Raw genomic sequence first — 24,051 nt, 5'->3', positions numbered from 1 at the left:
AAGGGATATCCTGAGGGTTGGGCTTCCTGCACCACACATGAGAAAATCCCTCCACAACAGGATTACATATCCTGGTATATTAACTCAAACTAGCACTACTGTGAAACCAGCTGCTAGAGAATGTCATGTTGTCTTTTTTTCAAACAGGGAGATTAAATTACAGTTGGATTGCAGCTCTCTAAATGCTGGAGAAAGGCCAGGATACAATGTTTTGCAAATTCAGACTACAGATGGGTTTTCACAGCTTTTCTACTGTCTGTATTGATTTGGAATGACATTTTGGGGGTTTGTGAGCCACCAATGGCACTACAAATAGGTGAAAAAATATGTCAAATGACAGCGAGTGAGGCCACTGGAAGTAGGAAGCAGAGAACTTACTATGGGAACTTCCTTCTTGAGATCATCCAGATCCTTGCCTCCCTTCTTTTTGGGCGACTCCTTCTTATCCTTGTCCTGCGTGGTGGCCACGCGGTAGCTGTCTGACCGTCCATACTGTGAAACACAGAGGCAAGATCAGTAAGCTTGGTCCTGTTGTTTTATTTAATCAGCTGTCACCCCTTATTCTCACTGCATCACAAGAAGGCATGTTCAACAGTTACTAAACACTATGTTAACTCAATCCAAAGTCCAAGCAAAGACAGCTTAAGGACACCTTGATTGTCCTACTGATTATACCACAAATACTTTTAGAAAATACTTTTGCTTGTCTGCCAGCTCCTAATTTTCTTATACATTAAGATCCAGACAAAACAACTACATTGAAATCCAAACTTAGATTGAAATCCCTCTGGTGTTAGATGGAGAGATTACACTTCCTGATTAGATCTGCCATCATTAGGGTACAGGCCTATCTCAAGGGCTCCAATTAAACCGCAATTTACACCACCGTCATTATTTAGGCTAACACCGTTCAGACTGCAGAGGCTGCTGCTGTGTCTGAAAGGAGGAGGAACATAACAGGAGCAAGGAGAGAGAGAGAGAGAGAGAGAGAGAGAGAGAGAGAGAGAGAGATGAAGGGAACATTCAGGGTCAGAAGGTAGACAGAAAGAGGAGGAATTCAGAATAATGGATTAAAGATGTCTGTAACGTGCATCATGGGATATTCAAAACCCCCAGCATCCAACAGTTGTGTGTGAAGACCTTTGTGTTTGAGCCCTTTCTAATTCTTGAACATGAAGTGACATGTGTATTCACCATTATGAGGGTGAAGCAAAAAGAAAGTCGTTATATGTAACATTCAAACTATGTCCAAAATATGCCATTTCTTTATGTATATTGTTGTGGGAATGGAAAGATAAATGAAAGAAGGCGGATATATCCATTTAACATACGGTATACGTATGTTTATTATAACATTGTTCTGTGTGTCAAAATGAAAGACAGCCCACACACCTATCAATCATCAAACTGTGGGGTCTTATTTCATTTAGGATGCCCAACCTGAGGGATTTAGATAAAGAATTAAAATATCAGCAAATGGCTCGTCTTAAAGTTGCATTTCTCACTGAATACAGAGCAATAGAAGCATTTCTTGTTGGGAATCTGATATTTCTGTAATTAGGGATAAACCACTTATGGCGACAGATAGATATTTCTGAAAGCATGATGGTTTCATGGTTCAAGTAAAGAGACATCGAGCCTGCCATGCAAGGTCCAAAATAATCATCTGTAAATAGAGACTTTGCAGATTTTATAACCAGCTTTGTGTTGTTGCATTGTGGGTTGTGTGCAAATGGGCCTTGTTTGGCTTTCCTTTGTGTTACTGGCGCCCGGAGCTCACCAAGGGTCTGCACTATACACAAACACCCCTCATACCACCCACAATAGTGATACTAAGCTGGTTGAAAAACGGCCAAGTTTCCTTAAAATAATTATTGGGAACTAGTGTGTTATACAGATGTGTTAAATAAAGTGGGATATACTGCAATTCATTTTTAGCTAGATTTAATTTGTCGAGTAACCTTGAGTAGTTTTATTGGGAGATGTGTTGAATTATAATCAAGGTTCTGCAATTTGCTGATTCTTTTTGGAGAAAATGTATTTATCAATATTTTAATTTGAACAAACAACTAAAAAAAACAACGTTTGCATATGTTGTAAATTAAAGTTCTTTGAATTGACATGTCAGGCTTAAATTCCCTTGGAACTTCCAAGGGAATTGCAATGGGTGCATCTCCCTTATACACATAGACGTCGGAACTAGGGGTGCGGGGGGTGCGGCAGCACCCCCTCCCGTCAGCCTCAGGAATCACAGGATTAGCCTACGTTAAAAAAATAAAAATAAAGATTCTGAATTTAAACTCAATTTGTCTGACTTACATGTATTTCTTAATACAGATCTTTTGATGTGATATGCACCCTGCCTGGCTCAATACAGCAGCCTGGCTGGCATGGCATAGCTGTTGCTATGCAGACTGCATCTGACAGCTCACTGTGACGTTGGCCTATGTGTAAAAAAAAAAAAAAAAAGTAGCGGGAATTTTTTTTATGTTTGCTGTGTTCGCGGCTCTCATTTGTTTTTAGCATATGCATAGGCTACATGATTTGAGTTCAACTACGCCAGCTAGAACTAGCCTATGTCTCAAAAACGAATTTCAGATTTTTTTACAAATCCGCCCGACCCAGCTAAACGTCCGAGAGAGACACCTAGAGGCTGTGTGCCAGCAACCGGACAGCAGCAGCAGGCAGCCGAAGGGCCCGGCGGCCCTCGGCCTCGTCCTCCCTCCCCAGCGCCACCACCAGCACCCGGTGCTAGCCAAGAAGAGGCAATATCATGCAAACCACCACAGGATTACAATTTTCCTGCCAAGAAGTTGGGTGAGAACTTCACTCGTTCCTGCAAGGCCGCCTGGTTCAGAGAGTGGCCGTGGCTGGAATACATCGCGGTCAGTGATGGCATTGTGTGTGGTGTGTGCAGGTCAGCTGTCAAGCGCAAGTTGGTCGGGTCAGAACAAGCTGACAGTCCGTTTTTGAAAGATACGGGCTTTTCAAACTGGAGAAAAGCAAAGGAGAAAATCAGAGACCACGAGAAAACACGCATTCATTTAGATGCGACTCAAATATTGGCTGCATTGAAAACTACGCCAATTAATGCGCTTTTGTCTGAGGCTGCTGCTAAAGAACAAATAACAGCCCGGAAAATGCTGGAGCTCGTTTTCTGCAGCGTGAGATTCCTGGGGCGCCAGGGACTCCCTCTGAGAGGAGCTGCAAATCGGGATGGGGTGTTGTGGCAGCTAGTGGTCGAGAGGGTACGCGCTGATCCTGACCTGCAAAACTGGATGAAGAGGAGGGACAATTAGATGTCGGGCAGCATCCAGAATGAAGTTCTGGAGCTGTTTGCCCATGACATCCAGAGGAAAATCGGAGCCAAAGCATCCGAAAGTCCTTTTTTCGGCTTAACTGCTGATGGGACCACCGACGTCAGTGGAAAAGAACAGTTCTCATGCAGTATACAATTTGCAGATGACAATCTTGAAGTCCAGAATTTCTTTCTGGGCTTTTACAACGCTCCAGACACAACCGCCGAGATGCTTTTTCTGTGCATTAAAGATGTCCTTGTTCGGCTAAATCTGCCGCTGGAGAAGCTGAAAGGCTACTGTTTTGATGGAGCCAGCAACATGTCAGGGAGGTTCAAGGGAGTGCAGGCAAGATTAAAGGAAACATGTCCTGACTCCTTGTTTGTCCACTGCGCAAACCACTCTCTGGATTTAGTGTTGCAAGAAGTGGCAAAAGAAGTGCGCCTTGTTGCCGATACACTGAACTTTGTTCGGGAAGTCACAGTTGTGATTAATGATTCAGCAAAGAGAAAAACGTTATACCAGTCTCTTTTTGGATGTGGAGAAGTGATCAACCTGCTTGCCCTGTGCCCAACTCGGTGGTGCGTCAGAGTTGTGGCACTGTCACGGTTGCTGGCATGCTATGGAGAGATGCTGCAGACATTTAGGACCTTGGAGAGTGACAGGATTGTCAAGGGGGAGACGCGTGCCAAAGTGGCAGGATTGCTCAAAAAGGGCACCACTACGCGCACAGTCTTTGGTTTGTTTGCCTGCGTTACCATGTTTACGCCATGTGAATCCGTGGCTCGGTCACTGCAAGGCACCAAAGTCACAGCCCTTGGATCAATGGAAGCTGCCAAACTTCTTTGCCAGCGACTGAACACACTCAGACAAGATGACACCTTCGCTGACCTTGTGGCCAAGACCAAACAATACACAGAGCGCTACAACTTGAAGCCTCCTCATCCAGTGCGCACCAGCAAGACCCCAGCGCGTTTTCGCCATACAGCGGAGGAGGAGGAACGGGAGTTGGAGAACGAGGGTAAATAAATAGGCCTAAATAAATAAATAAATAATGCCAACAGTATTTTAAAATTAATCATAAAGCTCATCGGTCTGTAATGTTGAAAGAATGCAACAAATACGCACACAGAGCGTGCTCTCCAGCATTTGTGGACAGATTTGATCTATCCATAGAAAACGATATCATAGTTCATAATAATGTACTACATCCATGTACGCTTATTTGCGAAATTAGCCTGCAATTAATAATTCATTACAACGGTATCAACTGACTAAATAACGTATAGGCCTACTTTCATAACAAACCATATTCATAATTTGAATTTAAATTGAAAATGTAAGGTTGACCCACCCAGCTTAAATAGGCAGCCCATATGGAAACTATTTGTTGGTTGTTGTTTAACTGTTATATTTAACTATTAAAGAATATCCAAGCCTGTGGAAGAGGGAATTGTTTGAGGCCCTGGACTTGGTGCGCACAGAGGTGGAGCGGCGCTTTGACCAGGAAGGACTCCGCGTAGCTGCAGGGCGAGAGCAGGCAGTTCTACAGGCGGCCCAAGGGAAACGAGTGGATGTGGGTTCCCTGGAACTGACTTCCTTTTCAAGAGAGCAGCTAAGCCTTGAGCTGGACATCCTGAGCGACGTGTGTAGGGGGCGAGAAGTGAAAACCATTCAGGATGTATTGGCCATTCTGCACACCTTGCAGCCCCAATCCCGCTCCATGCTGTCGGAAGCGGAGAGGCTCATAAAGCTCTGTCTGGCTCTGCCCATTTCTGTCGCGGCATCCGAGCGCTCGTTCTCGGCGTTGCGCAGGTTGAAAACGTGGCTGCGCAATACTATTAAGCAGGAGAGACTCACTCATTTGGCCATTATGAATGCGCATAGCGACCTTCTCGATGAATGCGATGTCTCGACCCTGCTTAAAGAATTTATCAGCAGAACAACGGAGAGAAGGTCTACTTTTGGAACAGTTTAAAAGCCCTTACGAGCGCAAAGTAAACCGTTATTTTTGTGAATGTTCCATTAGGCCTATGTTCGTAAAGGCTGTATTATTCTGTTGATTTTCTGAATGCTGTAGGCCTATGTTATCGCCTATTAGGCTACAGTATGTTCCTTAATAAAGGCTTGATTAATTCATTAATTCATTTTGTTTCATACATTTTCGTAACAATTAAGATGCTGCGTGTGTTTATGTAGCCTATATCTGTTATGTATAGGCCTAGGCTATTAGGCCTACGTGTCGAGTTCGTTAATCATTGATAGTGTGAGTTTCCCCCCCGACCCTCCCAGCAAAAATCCCGCACCCCCCCCCCAGAAAATAGTTCCGACGTCCCTGCTTATACACGTGATTAAAATGTGACTTTGAGAATAAGCTCAGCAGACATTTTCATACCAAGCAGCGAAACGTACGACAATAGTACTTTCAGCTGATTTGACTATCATCCAAACTCTAATACATGTGTGTGAATTGGGGATTCTACAATCTACGCCACCCTGTATAGTGTGAGGGAAGGGTAGACTTATACGGATTAGCCTCAATTCCCACTGATAAAGAGCTAGCTGGGGGTTGAATTGTCCATCGCCAACAAAACATTTGGTTTCAATCCTCTTACTCGTTTCACAGTGTTTAATGTCAACACTCTGGATGTGTCTGTTTCTTTCCTGGTGCAGTGCAAGTAACCTATACATACATGTAAATACTCCTTGGTTGCTGTGTATGTGAATGACATCAGCTGACAGGAAGTAAACATGGACCCAAGCTGTTGCCTAGCAATGCAAGCCAGTTGCTAGGCAAGCCTCTGACTGTGTGCAATTATGCTTAGCTTCAGTGTGTGCACATTTGAAATGGTCTTTCTGATTTATGTTAAGTCAATTAAGTGAAATAAATACCTTAACCTTACTTACTTACCTAACTTAAGAATACATGATATATCAGGTATCTAATAACAGTTTGAGAGTTGTGTTATAAATGATTAAATGTTTTGTTTCTAAATGAATCCTTTATATAAAGGCAATAATTAACTCCTGAGTTGTTTTTCTACAGCTACCATATATTTCAAGTTTTAATGTCATATGATTGTCTAAATTCAATTGGACACTTAACATTTGTATGGCCACATTAACAATCCAACCAGGATATGAGTCAACATGAATTGACTGAAAAGGATTGTCTTTGACTTGCTCGCTCTGAATGCTAATTATTGGCAGAGCATCTCAAATGCTTCTTGCCCACAGAACTAGGCTAAAGTGTGAAGGCCTGTGTCCTGGGGTTAGCTTTAGTGAGAAATACACAATGTTTTACATGGGTTGATAGACAAGTATATGGAGCTTTTGAAAAACTGATTTTCAGTGATGTAATCAAAGGAAAAAATTAAATAAAAAATAACGTTTCCAACACAGGAGAAAATAATTGACTGGAGCACACTCTGCATTTTGTCATTTTAGTGAACGCTGAAAACTTCCATCTTTTTAGTCAAAATGTTTACCACTGACTCATTTGAATTGGATGACCGCAGGTGACTTAAGAGGAGCACACAACTTTATTCTGTGTGGAAAATACATTTTTAATGTGTCATTGAGGATTGTAATCAAATTAAATCAAAAATGCTGAGCAACAGAGGGAAGAAAGCTCACTCCTCTTGGTGCTTTTTATCAGCTGATTATGGGCGTCAACTCTTTTAGTGTACCTAACAGTTTTGCAGAATCTCCTGCAGTCAATAAAGTTGCTGCTGTCAAACTTAAAATATGTATTCCTCTCGGCTACTGTTGGCTGTAAATCTTAGGGGATTTTGCGACCATCCTCTACCCATTAGATATTTAGCATTCTCTTCAACTCATCATGACCACCATGAGGCTTCCTAAATGTCATGATACTCGTGTTTCTACAGTATGTGTCCGGTGAAAATGGCAGAGCCCGAGACTACTGTTGTCCTTGAAACAGCAGTCTACGTGTTTGGGACTGAGTAATTCACTACGGATAAGTCTAGACTCTAGAGGAATCACCCTACTTTTCCCCTGACAATTCATCTGTATTGAAATGGGCAGGAGCAGGGCAGGAGCAGGAGCAGGGCAGGAGCAAGGCAGGAGCAGGAGCAGGGCAGGAGCAGGGCAGGAGCAGGGCAGGAGCAGGAGCAGGGCAGGAGCAGGAGCAGGGCAGGAGCAGGAGCAGGAGCAGGGCAGGAGCAGGGCAGGAGCAGGGCAGGAGCAGGAGCAGGGCAGGAGAAGGAGCAGGGCAGGAGCAGGGCAGGAGCAGGAGCAGGGCAGGAGCAGGAGCAGGGCAGGAGCAGGAGCAGGAGCAGGGCAGGAGCAGGAGCAGGAGCAGGAGCAGGAGCAGGAGCAGGAGCAGGAGCAGGAGCAGGAGCAGGGCAGGAGCAGGAGCAGGGCAGGAGCAGGAGTAGGGCAGGAGCAGGAGCAGGAGCAGGGCGGGAGCAGGGCGGGAGCAGAGCAGGAGCAGGAGCAGGAGCAGGGCAGGAGCAGGAGCAGGGCAGGAGCAGGAGTAGGGCAGGAGCAGGAGCAGGAGCAGGGCAGGAGCAGAGCAAAGCAGGGCAGGAGCAGGGCAGGAGCAGGGCAGGAGCAGGGCAGGAGCAGAGCAGAGCAGGGCGGGAGCAGGGCGGGAGCAGGGCAGGAGCAGGGCAGGAGCAGGAGCAGGGCAGGGGCAGGGCAGGAGCAGGGCAGGAGCAGGGCAGGAGCAGAGCAGGGCAGGGCAGGAGCAGAGCAGGGCAGGAGCAGGGCAGGAGCAGGAGCAGGGCAGGAGCAGGAGTAGGGCAGGAGCAGGAGCAGGAGCAGGAGCAGGGCTGGAGCAGGGCGGGAGCAGGGCAGGAGCAGGAGCAGGGCAGGGGCAGGGGCAGGGCAGGAGCAGGGCAGGGCAGGAGCAGGGCAGGAGCAGGGCAGGAGCAGGAACAGGGCGGGAGCAGGAGCAGGGCAGGAGTAGAGCAGAGCAGGGCAGGAGCAGGGCAGGAGCAGGGCAGGAGCAGAGCAGAGCAGGGCGGGAGCAGGGCGGGAGCAGGGCGGGAGCAGGGCGGGAGCAGGAGCAGGGCAGGGGCAGGGCAGGGGCAGGGCAGGAGCAGGGCAGGAGCAGGGCAGGGGCAGGGCAGGCGAGCAGGGCAGGAGCAGGGCAGGCAGGGCAGGAGCAGGGCAGGCAGGGGCAGGGCAGAGCAGGAGCAGGGCAGGAGCAGGGCTAGGGCAGGGCAGGGCAGGAGCAGAGCAGGGCAGTGCAGGAGCAGGGCAGGTTCAAATGAGCTGTTAGCTTTGTGGAAGGTTCCGGCTCTAGTTAGTATAGATGCATATAGGGCAAAGGCAAATTACAACGTTACTATATCATGACTTACGAAACAAAAACACTTGTTTTATGTGTTTTTACTACTTTATTTCTGGTGTCTAGCTTTTCGTGTTCTTAAATTAGCAAAATCGTTTAGAATGTATTCAGTTGAGTATTTTTCTGTACTGGTGTTTTTCTGTGTGCTTGTGTGAATCTGCATGCACTGTATGTAATGTATCTATGTTTGTGTGCGTGCGAGGGTGTGTATGCCATCTGTTAGAACAGGAGGTTTCCCCTACAGTGGCGTCCAGCCAGCCATCAGATTACTACTGTTTACTACACCAACAGATTAACCCAGTGAACAAAGATAATCCCTCCCTCTCCCTCTCTCTTCCATCTTTTCAATCCCTGTCTCTCCTTCAGCCTTACTCATTCAGTTAATAACAATGTGGAAACATCTTCGACATGTATTTGGCAGAATAGATTTCACTGTGTTTAAATAAAGAGCATTCACCAAGTCGAGTTACATCATCCCCAAATAAAAAAGGCAATTTTCCAGACTTCCTCTTAACATCTTAATTTATTCTAATGAAAAGAAAGTCTACTTCTTAATTTAATAAACTCCTAGTTATCTTTGGAATATGACTATTGTGATCATAAGGTGTATGAGTCCCACAAAGACAGTGTATGCACATTTCTTCCTGCAGCTTTTATTTTGTTGTATTTACTACTTCAGTTCCTCCTCTGCCCTCGTGCTCAAGTGTGCAGTGTGCACACATTCATTCAGGATGATGACTGCAGAGGAGACGAGGCCAACTACTCGAGCACGTCATCAGACCCTTCAGTGCAGCAGCATCCTAAAACAGAAGCACTACAAAAAGCCTAATTGCATCGCTGCACATACAGGACTGTCTCAGAAAATTAGAATATTGTGATAAAGTTCTTTATTTTCTGTAATGCAATTAAAAAAACAAAAATGTCATACATTCTGGATTCATTACAAATCAACTGAAATATTGCAAGCCTTTTATTATTTTAATATTGCTGATTATGGCATACAGCTTAAGAAAACTCAAAAATCCTATCTCAAAAAATTAGAATAGTTCCTCAGACCAAGTAAAAAAAAAAGATTTATAACAGCAAAACACAATCAAACATTTGAAAATGTCCATTAATGCACTCAGTACTTGGTTGGGAATCCTTTTGCACGGATTACTGCATCAATGCGGCGTGGCATGGAGGCAATCAGCCTGTGGCATTGCTGAGGTGTTATGGATGCCCAGGATGCTTCAATAGCGGCCTTTAGCTCATTAGCATTGTTGGGTCTGGTGTCTTTCAGCTTCTTCTTCACAATACCCCACATATTCTCTATGGGGTTCAGGTCAGGGGAATTTGCAGGCCAATCGAGGACAGTAATGCCATGGTCAGTACACCAGTTACTGGTGGTTTTGGCACTGTGGGCAGGTGCCAGATCATGCTGGAAAATGAATTCCTCATCTCCATAGAGCTTTTCAGCAGACGGAAGCATGTAGTGCTCTAAAATCTCTTGGTACACAGCTGCATTTACTCTGGGCTTGATGAAACACAGTGGACCAACACCAGCAGCTGACATGGCTCCCCAAACCATCGCTGACTGTGGGAACTTCACACTGGATTTCAAGCAACTTGGATTTTGCTCCTCTCCAGCCTTTCTCCAGACTCTGGCGCCTTGACTTCCAAATGAAATACAAAACTTGCTTTCGTCTGAAAAGAGGACTTTGGACCACTGTGCAACTGTCCAGTGCTTCTTTTCCTTAGCCCAAGTCAGACGCCTCTTCCGTTGTCTTGAGTTCAGAAGTGGCTTGACCATGGGAATACGGCTATTGTAGCCCATTTCCCGGACACGTCTGTGAACAGTGACTTTTGATACCTGGACTCCAGCTTCAGTCCACTGTCTTTGAAGCTCCCCCAAATTCTGGAAGCGACTCTTCTTCACAATGCTGTTAAGGCTGCGGTCATCTCTCTTGGTTGTGCAGCGTTTCCTGCCACATTTCCCCCTTCCAACAGACTTTTTGTGGATGTGCTTTGAAACTGCACTCTGTGAACAGCTTGCTCTTTGAGAAATTTCTTTTTGTGTCTTACCCTCCTGATGGAGGGTGTCAATGACGGTCCTCTGGACAGCAGTCAGATCAGCAGTCTTCCCCATACTTGTGATTTAGTTTACTGAACCAAGCTGAGTGTTTTTCAAGGCTCAGGAAACCCTTGCAGGTGTTTCGAGTTAATTAGACGATTCAAGTGATTCGTTGAACACCCTACTAGTATACTTTTTCATGATATTCTAATATTTAGAGATAGGATATTTGAGTTTTCTTAAGCTGTATGCCATAATCAGCAATATTAAAATAATAAAAGGCTTGCAATATTTCAGTTGATTTGTAATGAATCCAGAATGTATGACATTTTTGTTTTTTTAATTGCATTACAGAAAATAAAGAACTTTATCACAATATTCTAATTTTCTGAGACAGTCCTGTACAGTAAACAACCAATACGTATTGTTACGATTAGATTTGTTTTGTCTTCTTTATACTGTTGCAACAGAGAGAAGTTTGTACTGAGAAGACAATCATTCTTTGCTCATAAACATACTTCCTGTCCTTTCTCTCGTTACAGGCTGTAAACCTGAGGAGTTCTCATCATCCTGTAGACGTTCAGAGCTGAGTTACAGGACAGATTGTCCACGTTGAACATTTGTAGTTTGCTGTATGTGCTGGTGTTCTGTGTTCAGCCTACATCATTAGGTGATGTGCCTTAATAAGAGGGAAAAGGGGCATTAATTACAAAAATCAGTATCTCTAAGATGTCCACAATTGTAATTTAGTTTGTGATGTTATCAGCTATTTAACATCAAAGTGGCACTGTGGCGCAGTGGGATGTGCGTTGGTGTTCGAATCAGGGGTTCAAACCCCACAGCAGTCAGCATGTCGTTGTGTCCCTGAGACACTTCACCCCAAATTGCTCCTGTGGGGATTGCCCACAGTATTGAGTATGTAAGTCGGTTTGAATAAAAGTGTCTAACAAGTAACATGTAATAATGTGTTGTTGCTGGTTTCTGCCCATGATTATTGCAACCCACTCTCTTCAGTCTGCGTACAAATGACACGACTTTACACATCGGAAAATGCGTGCAATAGATACGCTAAAGTCCGATTTTGCGTGCCTATCATACGCCAACTATTCCCATTGAATTCTGAGTCCGAGTTTTGCGTGCATATGAGACGCAAATGGATACGGTCGTGTCTGAGAAGACCGGAAGCTGTGTGGTCCATAAAAACATGTTATTACTCAATATCAAGCCACGATTATTGATTTTATTTGTAATCGTATAATGTCTGACTTTTTTTGCCGTCCGTGAGGAAAATAAATGGGGCTTAGAGCCTCAAAATACTGAGATCTGTATTGTTTTTAATCTTTTTTTCCTTCGAATTTGTTATCCTTTTCTAAATAACACACTATTATTTACTCAACAATAACACACTATTATCCTTGTTTTTATTTATTCGTTTCATTCTATAATATTGGGCTTTTTAGCTGTCCGTCAGGAACTGATTTTCAAAATAAAGTCACCGGAAACAGACGTAGGCCCGGTTCAAGCTCGATGATTTGGATGTTGTAGCCGCAATGCACGCTGGGATATGGTGTTTCCCACATAGCACGTTTCGTTAAAGGTCCACTGGACGCAGCGCAGTCCAATTCGAGAAGGCGATTCGCCATTAAAAGAAGAAGAAGAAGAAGAAGAAGAAGAAGAAGAAGAAGAAGAAGAAGAAGAAGAAGAAGAAGAAGACGACATTGAACCCTCCTTGACACGAAGTTCCTCAAGGTAAACCCGTTTTCTGTAATGTAATAAAGACATTTACAGTGTTTTTTTAAATGATTTCAGCTTTTGCATCACTTTACACAGCACCATGTGTCGACATACAAGCTTACGCGTGCAAATTATTTGCTAGTTAAACCGTGAACTGCTCAGTTTGCATCATTGAGTTAGCCTTAGCTAACGTCTGTCGTTTTACGGAGCTGTTGCAGTTTAAAATCAATCGATAGTAACATAGTTGATCATGTTGTAAATATAATGGGGCTTCTTCAGTTTTTTGACAGTATTTTGGGTTTTAAAGCTTAAATTCACTCTTCGAGCCGATCTGAGATCTGCTCAGATATTTGTCCCGTTGATATTTAAACAGACATTACTAGCCGCTAGCCGATACATGATCCAGTATATTCTGTGCATTAACCAAAAGTAAAAACGCATTAACAGGTACAGGTTACCAAAAAACATGCATCTGAAGATGATATGTTATACATTAGGAATTCATAATAACTGAATTATTGCTAAAACCAGGGGTGGGGTTTCAAAGGAGATCTACATACTCTTGTTCCTCCATTGCTAATAGAATAATATCAATGCCCTATACCAAAACATTTTAATCATACCTTTCCCTCATAATGCTGATGTTGGTCTAAACTTTAATTCACTTAATATTAGGCTAGTTTAAATTACAGCTACATCTATGATCTAACTAACACCTTCTTTTTTTGTTTCAGCACAATGTCGAAAGAAGCTGAAAAAACCACCAAACTAGAAACTCTTCTTCTGCTTGGGGATGCATATGTTGAGGACACACAGGCAAGTTTCTTGTTTTTTTTATACCCAAAGTGTCATTATTTAAATCCAGTTAGTTAATGCCATTTTTTTCTCCCTCTGTGTTTCATTACATTCCATGTCCATAAAAAAACTCAACAAAGAAACTCAACAAGGAAACTCAACAAGGAAACTCAACAAGGAGACTCAACAAGGAGACGCAAAAAGAAGACGAACCACGTCCAAAAGTGACCTGGTGGAAGAGAGACCAAGATGGGCAATGTGTGGCCAGCAGCAAACGAAGGAAAAAAAGTTATTCTAATGGTTAGTCTACATTTTATGAATTTAATCAAAGTCAGTATATGTGATTTAAAGTAGCCACTGGTTTAATAATGCTGTTGATACTTCATATTTTTATATATTTGCACATCGATGTTGTCAGAGGACTAAGGACTAAAACCAATAAGCGGATGTAAATGACATGATAATGCAAAAAAAAATACATTGAGCTTTGATATGTTTCATGTTTGCTGAAGGTTGGTGTTTTTGTAACATTTCTTTAAATCTGTCAATTAGCTAAAATAATCTGTTTAATGGGTTTGAATAATTTCCCCCCCAAACTGATGGTACTCCTCCATGCAGCAGTTCAACCATAACAACACCATGTCTAAGCTACCAAGATCCTGGTAAGAAAAAAGCTACTTTTGAAGACTTTTTCTAGATAAGGTATGTTTCATATGAAATGTTTTCCTCATGGTATGTATTTATATTTCTGTATTTAAAGATTTTAATATGCAGAGACTAGAAGACCTTCTACGGGACTCTGAGACCATTAAGGAGCAAGATGTTGGCGATGTGCCACCATCGTCACCTTGGACTCAAAGGCAAAAAGAGTTTCAACAGTGTTGGCAACAGGCGAGGCCACAGAACGTTGACAACTTATTAATAACTAAGAATATCGTCAAGATGACCTGCAATCACTTTCTCCTGGATGAAGCTGTCTTCCGTTATGAGGAATGTATGCCATTAGAGTGGTTTTGTGCAGAGTGTGATATCTTGGTTCATATAAAACACACTCTGCACAGTAGGCAAACCACCTGTAATGGATTTTAAAAGTACATTCCTCCAACAGAGTCTGTGAAACTCCAGGATGGCAAATACATCATTTCTAAACAAGGTTAGTGTCCCATTTTTTAAGATTGATCAGCCTATTTTCCCCCTCACAAAAAAACTCATTTTAATCTCAAATTGCACTCTGTTATCATAGTGCTTGCTTACAACATTGTTAAATCTCATCCTGATTGTACTTTGACCTTGCAGACCGTTTGCTTCCAACATCTTTTCCTTCAAGGATATGTTCTTGTGAAGTTTTCGATGTTGCAGTGTCTGTTGGTAGACCCATAATATTGGTGTGCATAAATGGTAGGTTTTGGTGAAATTGTTTTTTTAAAAGTATTTTTTAACTAATACATTACTCTAATTCATTGTTATTGTTTTTTTCTTTATGTGTTCTTAGGCCGTTACAATGTTAATGTTCCAGAGCTAACATGCAAACATTTCACTAAGAAATGGGGTCCAGAATTCAATGACTTGGTTAGGAGTGAATACTGGCCAGCTACCATGCAAGCACAGACCCTGTTCCACCAAGATCTGTTCCATTCCTTTGAGGCTATGAAGACGGCAGCTCCAGGAATGTCTAGACAAGCCTTTACTGCAATGTTGCACCAGAGAACAAAGCAGTTTGGAAGAGTAAGTACAAATGTGAAGCTGAAAGACAAATACATGTTTTATCATAATAAATATATTTATGGCCAAATATGGATGAGCGAGATATGATACAAAATATGATCACATATATAATGTATTTTTATTTCAGACTGGTGGCAAGGTGAATGCAGATGCTTTTCAGAGAAGCTTTCTGCAGTATGTGTACTGCACATTCGAAGAGAATAAACTCCTGGGTAAAGAGCCTGTCTGTCCAGCCTGTAGCCCTGAAATGATGGCTGTTTCAGTAGATGGCAATAGGAAACTTTACAGGTTCCAGAAAACAAACCACTAAGTTTTTTACATTGACACAGCAATTGTCCTTAGTCCTTGTATTTTAATTTGACATTGGGATTGCTATTTTTATTTATTTTTTACATTACATGTCATTTGTTAGACGCTTTTATCCAAAGCGACTTACATACATTCAGTATAGTGGACAATCCCCACAGGAGCAATTAGTAGCTATAGTTCTTTCCTGTTATATAGCTGTTAAAACTACAGCTGTTGATTCTAAAATATTTCTGTTAGACTTTATAACCTTGTTTTGAAATATGTGCTTTAAATATAATTATTATTATTATTATTACTATGTTCAATTTGTAACTAGAGTGGTTATCTATAATTCCTTTTCTTATAGGAGTGAAGAGCCAGGCTTCTTTGACGGAGTGTTTTTAGCCCAAGACTCTGAGGTTTCCACTTTTGTGGAGGATGTTCGAGGGGCTGTCAAAAGTGTGAGTTTTAAATTAAGCAGAGCAAAATGTATCTCACCTTTCTTAATAACTAATAGAAGTTAAAATAGTAGTAACACAGTTGCCTTCATATTTTTTTGGAGATGGGATAGAAGTGTTGAGACCAGATGACAGGGTGATGAGGTTAGCAATGCGGTCAAACTGTCACAAACATTATTGCTGTAAAACTGGATTGAAAAAACAGCAACATTCTTATCCAGAATATATTACACATTTGGAGCCTTCCAATTATCCAAAAACAGGTTTGTTATTATCCAGGGAGTTGCATATCCAGGTGAATCTGGCAGTCGAGCACAAAACACTTGTGTGTAATAGTTTACATGTTTGATAATACCGTCAGTTGGTCCCACTATCCAGTGTTTTGATAAATAACTTCTGATAATGATTCTCTAAAAACGATTTACTTTGGTAGACTGCAGGAAAAGCAATGTGTGGGGAATCTCACTGGACAGCAGCAAGAGAGACCTCTAAGCGAGCCAACAAGTTGGATGAATAAGGTGTTGAAATTGCTGTGTGTAGGCATGGAATTCTTCTCAAAGGTTGATAGTTGTCTTGATCATTTTCAATTAAAAATATTTTTAGATAATATGAAGCCTTACCTTCAATCTGCTTTGTACTCACTATTTTTTAAATTTTTAAAAAAAGCTTTAAATATGCATAGAGGAGAAATCTTTGCCTATCCGATGTTTCTCCAGAAAGAGTTCCGGAGTGCCTCACTTTTGGCAATGGACGGGACGTGTCGGTATGTACCATATCTTGACAAAGTGTCAGAAGCCTTGCCTCATCTTCAGCCCCTAAAGGAAATGAGACATTGCTTGTCTGTGATGCATGCCAAAGCCCACAACACCGAATGCGAGGTGAGGATTTGAATTACTTAAACAACCATTAATGGTAAATCTGACCACTACACATGAGTCTGAACTGATCCAAGAGAATGTTTTAAGTTATGAGTTGTTGACCTTGAGATTTGCATCAACATTGATTACCTCATGCTTTAGATCAGGGGTCTTCAATGTTTTTCAGGCCAGGGACCCCCAAACTGATGGAGAGCTGGAGCAGGGACCCCCCTACTATATGTATGGCATACAATTGTGTTTTATATTAAACGGGGCTTAGTGCCGTGTATAAACATAGCTACTCTGTTATTGTAAATTCAATACTAAGCTATTCAAATAATACACAGGTTAATATATTCATGTTTTTATTTTAAACATGTGCAAGGTATAGCGTGGCCGTGCCACTGCCATTTATAAACATACATCTTGAACACAACACAGAGCTATTAAAATAATTCACAGATTCAAGTTTTAACTTTAAAGAGCAACTTGCAGGTTAGAGACACCAGTGAATAAATGTGTAGGAAAAGGATGAATACACTAGATTTTCAAAAAAATATACAGAAATATACACTACAGTGACATCTGGCGTCGTTTTGGTAAGACATTTTCACTTCCGCATAAAAAAGCCTCCGCACGTGACCTCCCGCGTGTGACGTAACATGGGGGAGAGCGGCCGGTCTAACGTATGAATAAACATGGATCATAATGCCAGTTTTGACACAGAAGAGGTTGAAAATATATATTCAAATGCATATGATTATAATTATGAGCCTGATAGGCGTCCAAGAGACCAGGAGCAGCCAAGGATTAGAAAAAATAACGGCCATCAGCGAGAAATGGAGCTTTGGTGTGAGGAGAACCAGTGGAGAACAGGGCAGCTGTCTTGGTGAGTGACCCGGCGTTAGCTACAGAATGTTGGCTAACGTCAGTCACATCACAACATTGTAAAGTTAGCTATCATATATCAGGCTATAACTAAAGTAGTATTGATAATATAGTAATGTTACTGGCAGGACTGTTGATACTGATCCATAACAGAAACTAATGCGCAAGTATCAGCCGTATCTCGCGTTACCTAATGCAACTCCACACTACGGTGCTGTGTACCGGAGGAGAGACGCGAGATACGGCTGATACTTGACGATCTGGCGGAGAAAGGTTGTGGAGCAGAAGATAACGTCTTCTGCCTCGATTTCTCCATTCGCTACAATATGTTGGATTCATGTTAATGTGCATTTAAAGACATTTCAATTTGTGGGGAAAAAATGTTTGGAAAACATTTTTCTTTTTAAAGAATTTTCTTTTTGTCTAAACAACCAAAGATTTCGCGACCCCCCTGCAGTACCTCCGCGGACCCCCTGGGGGTCGCGGACCCCCTGTTGAAGACCTCTGCTTTAGATTATTTGGAATGCACGGAACCAGGAGGCTGCCGGCACCACTCTTGGTGAAGAAGTGGAACAAGTAAACAGCTTCTTATCCAGATGTGGCCTAACAACTAAATACATGGCCAAGTCAGGTTTGTGAACTTGTTTGGGCCCTGCCTTCCTGTAAATGTACTCATTTATATTTTATAACATTGTAATGAGATGTATTCTTCTTCACAGTAAAAACTGACATGCTCACAGTCCATGCTATGGGCTGGAATCATCGCAAAGAGAATGGCCTCCACATTGCCATGTCCTCTAGATTCAAAAAAGTATGTTTGTGTATTGAAATGGAGATAACTATTTTAAGCTGTAAAATTTGACATTTAAGTCCACCCAATATATATAAAAATTACACCCCCATATAGACATTGCAGTGGTGCAGGACTAGAGCTACGAAATTCATTAAATATGTTATTGTGTTAATTTCCTCCTTAAAATGCATACATTTGGTTTATTTTCATTGAATTATTTTATAAAATGGCATGATTCTGTTTTGCTATTTTGCAGACAGCAGAAAAGACAGAGGCTGTAACTGAGAGCCTGAAGAAAATGCAGGACCAGTTGAATTGCTCTGATGACATGCTAGAACTGTGGGTTGATGATGTCAAACAGTGGGCCAGTAAAGGTAAGAACAATGCTGTTTTGACGTATACATAGATGGAGTCGGTTCATAAAAACGAAATAATGCTGTCCAAATTAAACTTTGTCCTTTAGTGTGCCTGTTAATGTGCCTGTTAGTGTGCGATGTGCAGGAACCCAACAGAGGTGCTGTATAAAGATTTTACTTCTAATCTACAAAACTGTAGTAATAAAATGTGTTCATTAATGTGAAATGTTTATATTCATTCTCAGACGGTGTGGACATTCTCACTAAGAAGGGGCTGTTGGACCAAAAAATGCTTCTGTCACGACTGACAGAAAAAAAGCAGATCCTTGTGAAGGAGATGATGCAGCACTGTCAGTACCTCAAGGACTCTGTATCAAAGGTCCAGACACTGATGGCCCCAGTTTCATTGATCACACAGACAGGAAGTAAGTGAGCCCAGGGCTCGACATTAAGGACTGCCCGATGGCCCGGGGCCATCTAGTATTTAGCTCGGGCAATGAAGCCTCACCTGCTGGTTGCCCGATCGGGCAATCTATTATGCCAGTATCATGCAGCTCGCGGATCCAGTAATGAGTGACCCGACAGTAAAACTAAACATATCTATAACTAGTTTAGGTAGTTTGAGAGGTAATTAAAATAGCTACGAGTGATATGCTAACCTGAAGTGTGTGTTTTGTCCGCTCACCGCTGCAAGTGATCATACAGAGCTGCGTGTCAACTCGTCAGCAGCAGCTGATCTCTCTCTCCCATCAGATAAGACTTCACTCGCGTTTATGTCCATATTGATCAGATCTAGCTAGTTCTAGCTAATGACATGACTACCCGCTTATTAAAAGACACCTAAACAATAAATGTCGCAATGCAACCGGGTGAGGCCACAAAGTATAGCGCAGCATTATGCATGTGTTTACATGCCCACCGGAACCCCGAGGCATTACCAACAGATCAACGCACAATCAACCCAGACAGGACATCTCTTTCTCCACATTACGTGTTAGACATTAGAATTGACTATTCTTGTCTGTCACATACTCTTCTTGTCTGTCACATAAGTGGCGCAACTGAAGCGGTATTGCGCTAAAGGGAAATTATTTTGACGGAAGAGATTTAGATTTGCCGGCTCACGGGAACTCTGACGTCACCTTGTTGTGTGCTTCGCGGATGCGCTCGGCTCCTCTCGACTGCTGCTCGGGTCTGCTCGGTCAGCTTCCGGATGAGGAAGCATTAATTCGACCAATTTACAGTAGATAACATTACAAACATTTTTAACAGGGGCCATAATAGTGTAAATAATGTTTGTTTTGACAGTTATAACTGAATGTAATGTTTTCTACTTTTTTACATCTGGGAAGGCATTTGCCTTCATCAGATGGAAAGTGTCTTGACCAACAACTTAAGTATTTTTTATAGCTATGCAGGGCATACAAGCGAGCAAACAAGAGCAAACAAACAAGTGAAATGAAGAATAAAATTGAAATTGTACAATATAATATTGTGCTGGTTCATCTTATAATTCAGTCTAGAGAATGCACCAGACAGCATCTAGAGTAAGACCTGGAAAAATCTAAATGTTCTAGGGCAGGGGTCGGCAACCCCTGGCACGTGTGCCAGCATTGGCACGCGGCACCGTAACCAGTGGCACACTAGGAATAAGTGGAATAAGTGTGCAAAAATATTTAAATTGTATTTTTCGGATCCTGAACGAGACCGCCGCCAGAGCGCGTCTCCCCGTTACCTGCAGAAGGAAGCCATGCACGCAACGCAGCCCCGCTCTCTTTATCTCCAGGTGACTTTCTGCCGCTTTCCTCCGTGGTGCAGTGCTGATCTTTTCACCACGGAGGAAAGCACTTCACTAATTGCAGTACCCATAAGAAGCTGTACAAATGCCGCAGTTTTTGCGTGGCTGTGTATTTAGTTGAAAGCCCAGTGGCGATCTGCTCATCTCTCATCGACATAATATGCTACAAAGGGGCGGACTGGGCGTCTGTGTGTTGAACTTTCCTGTCGGCTCCCAGACCGTAGTCGAGGAGGGCAGAAGCAACAAGCTTCAGGATCAATAACCCACTTTAAAGAGAGGCGAGCTCTTCTTGGGAGGCCGTTGCATTTATTTACAGTGATGCAAATTAGTCGCTTTTCGGCGCCTCACGCTTTTTTAACGCTGATTTGGGTGACTTGTGTAATTCGTGGAGAATTAAAAAAGAAAGGTTCCCCACCCCTGCTGTAAATAATAATAAAAACCCTTGATTTATAGCTTAACATATCTGTCTCCTATTGATCTGAGTAGCCTATATTATAAAGAATAGCCAGTTAATTGAAGCATTATAGCACAGGCCTTTGTCAGATGGTATATTACAATGTTTTTTTTCTGCTTCGAATAGTTTTCTCTTTTTTCAACATACCTGTGTTTGCATCACTGTATTTAGCTGTTCTTCTGTTTCACAAAATACATCACAGACCTCTGTTTTTCTGCTTCCTCGTTTCACTTCCAGAAACATACACAGGTTCTCTCCATAGGTTCTCTCACTGTCGCTCTACCATCCACAAACACACATGCACAAGCCACACCCCTCTCTCTCTCTCTTAAAGGGACAGCGATCTCATCTCACTCTGCATGACCCTAATATCATAGCATGTGTGCTCTGGAGAATCACAGAACGGACGATCGTCCTTATTATTATGCCGTTTAAACCAATTATTTAAATGTGTTTGTTAAATTCGGCTCCCCCGCCCTCCTGCTGATAGTTGACGAGCGTCAAGCTCCTCAACCCCCCCCCCCCCGTTGATAATTCTCGATCGTTGGCACGCTGATAACAATTATTTTTTAAAATGGCACTTCATATCAAAAAGGTTGCCGACCCCTGTTCTAGGGGGAGGCCCCCCAAACCCTTCGTGCCATTTCGTCCCTGCGCATTTTTCAGGGCAATCTCTATTGGGCTCAGGGCCATCTGTAAATTAGCTTAGATGGCCCAGCTAATTTTTTTTTGAGTCTGACTGCATTCTAGTCTTTCTTGACCTAAATACGTTTTCTCTGAATAATTTTCACAATTTATATGTTTGCTATATAACTTGTAGGCTATCCGAATGGAATCACAGAGGAGGGGTACAAGGGCCTTATGTGTCTTCTAAGGAGAAATCTGCATGACCTCAGACTCAGACGGTAGCAGGCGCCTACAGAGGAATTCTGGAACCCAGTCCTAGGCTGGTGGAGGAGGAGGACGAGGACATGGAAGAAAAAGACTGGCAAAGTGACAACAGCTCAGATGATGAAGATGACGCAGAAGAAGGGACTTGACTTGTGGAAAGTTACTTGGTGCCCTTATGCAGTTCTATAGTTAAAGCGGACATATTATGCTTATTTTCAGGTTCATATTGTGTCCATATATCTGCCTTTACTGTTCTTCATTTTCACAGCTCCCTTCAGCCATTCTGACTTAATAATCAGATTTCAGCTAGCTGACTGTTTTAAGTGAATAAAAAGGTAGTAAAGTGACTCCAAACACAAAGCAGTCTAACAACTAACCCGTGGTGTTTAGCTAGCTAACAGGCACAACACTAGCACGCTAACACAGAGAGCTAACATGTAGATGTTTCCGTCTGGATTTGATTAAGTGTGGAGTTTTTACATTAAAGCAGACATATTAAGCTTATTTGAGTTTGAAATGAGTGCTTCTACTGTGACATGTTTCCATGCTTTAATGTTGAAAAATTACTTTTTTTCTCATATTACCTGTGCTGCAGCACCTCTTTTCTTTACTTTGTCATGTGCATTATCATATATTGTAACCTGTGTTTTGCTACATATGCTCTTTTATCTTACCAAAATAGTAATAAACTTGATTTTGTACATAACTGATGTCTGTAAATATTTACTGATACCCACTTGATATGTTATTACATTATAGAGTTGTCTTCACACATCAAATAATTAGCTTGAACTGAGGTTACAGTCATTTATAACAGAGATTGATATTGGATGTGTAACATAATTCATAACTAACTAGGACCTATGTTGAGGATCGGGAGAGGGACAACAGTTCTTCCAAAAAGCACTGGTAGTGTAAGGGACATCTTAAAGGGTCAGATAATAAAGACAGACATTGGCAGTGTAACATTGTTGTAATGTGTAAAGCCCTAACACTGAGTACATCAAAGTAACAATTCAACAATATTAACCACATAGTCACCACTTGTCATAGGCTACTATCGGCTATAAAGTTTAATACAAATATTACCAAAAATGTACCCAATACCAATTAAAACATCCAAGTTGGATCATTATTTTAAAAAGCTTATTAATCTGAGGCCATGCATAGGAAATATCTCCCATGGCAAAAACTCATCCACCAGTGGTAAACAAATTTAAATGTATTAAATCGATGTGTGTGGTTGTGGAAATACTGGACGTGATGTTGTGCGATTGCGTTGCCATGCAACAGCTTTGGTTCATGTTAATTTACAAACTCTTCAACTACAACCCTAGTTATATTTAAAACATTTTTAGAAGGCCTAAAATAAATACTTTAATGTAAATTAAAATGTGAAGGAATGTGTGTATAACAAAATACATCCGTCATAAACACAATACCGGAAACAGACGTAGTGATGTGACGTGTGATCCTCAGGTGATTGGATGTTTTAGCCGCAAAGCATGTTGGGATATGGTGTTTATGCGATATGAAATCTGAAAACATGTTTTAAAAATAAAATAATACTTTATTCCGAGTGTGCTTGCTTTTCTCTTTGGAAGTCATCACATAAATGCATTATAATACACGGTTCGGCTGCATTAAATATTAGACATCTGCCGTTGTTCTCTCTTTATAGAGCCCTGATGAGAAGACTTCTGGACAAACTGAAGAACTGCCGCCGAAACATACGTGACGTGAATCATAAATATATCAGCAATTAAACAACATCTCCAATTTATTTTCACACAATGCGTCTCCTCGCAGTATCAACACTAATTCGGCTGACTTTTATATTTGATCCAATCGGTAGATAGGCTGCATTTACACCATAATGGTGCACAGCTGACAGACAGGGACTTGTTTTTTTTTTATTTTCTTTGAATATAAGAATGTAATTACTGAGTTGAGAGAATATTAAGGGGTTTTGGGTGATGGGAGACACATCTATGGAATCAGAATTTAAATAGCTTACCGTTAAATGACGGATATACCTTTCTGTCTGCAAATCAGATATTAATGTGAAATATTATAGCAATATCCTGTAAAATTATGTGAAAGCTTGAATAAAACTACACATATTCAGATGTTATACATGCAAACGTGTCCTACACTAATAATACAAATTATGTTATTATGGCATTGTATGCTGTGTGTATTTATTTCACAATAAAGTTAATAGTAATATTATGTTTGATATTATGTTTTATTAACTAGACCACATTCTGATTAATGATGTGAAATATAAACAACCCTTAAATCAGACTTCAGTTACACCTGAGTAAAATTCAGGGAAGGTGATTGAA

General features: G+C 41.8%; 2 protein-coding genes across 2 annotated transcripts in view; one reads left to right on the top strand and one right to left on the bottom strand.

The window, feature by feature from the left end:
- The window catches only part of atp1a3a (ATPase Na+/K+ transporting subunit alpha 3a), a 52,753-nt gene that overhangs the window by 16,716 nt on the left and 11,986 nt on the right, over nt 1–24,051 (bottom strand). The window contains exon 2 of the mRNA XM_079653304.1: nt 379–492. Within this exon, the coding sequence (XP_079509430.1) occupies nt 379–492 (114 nt within the window). The remainder of the gene's footprint in view (nt 1–378; nt 493–24,051) is intronic.
- On the top strand, nt 11,396–23,175 carry LOC307022025 (uncharacterized protein; the record flags this gene model as incomplete). Its single annotated transcript, XM_079654601.1, has 13 exons — nt 11,396–11,407; nt 12,249–12,415; nt 13,135–13,216; nt 13,336–13,495; nt 14,304–14,348; nt 14,492–14,593; nt 14,688–14,920; nt 15,048–15,132; nt 15,576–16,544; nt 16,711–18,042; nt 18,131–18,222; nt 18,461–18,985; nt 21,633–23,175. 9 exons carry the CDS (start codon nt 11,396–11,398, stop codon nt 15,611–15,613), a joined length of 924 nt encoding a protein of 307 aa, XP_079510727.1. The 3' UTR covers nt 15,614–16,544; nt 16,711–18,042; nt 18,131–18,222; nt 18,461–18,985; nt 21,633–23,175.

This window comes from Notothenia rossii, assembly GCF_949606895.1.
Source record: "Notothenia rossii genome assembly, chromosome: 10".
In the NCBI taxonomy this organism is placed as follows: domain Eukaryota; kingdom Metazoa; phylum Chordata; class Actinopteri; order Perciformes; family Nototheniidae; genus Notothenia; species Notothenia rossii.
Note: the sequence above shows the minus strand (reverse complement) of the source record. Positions and strands in the feature narration are given on the sequence as shown.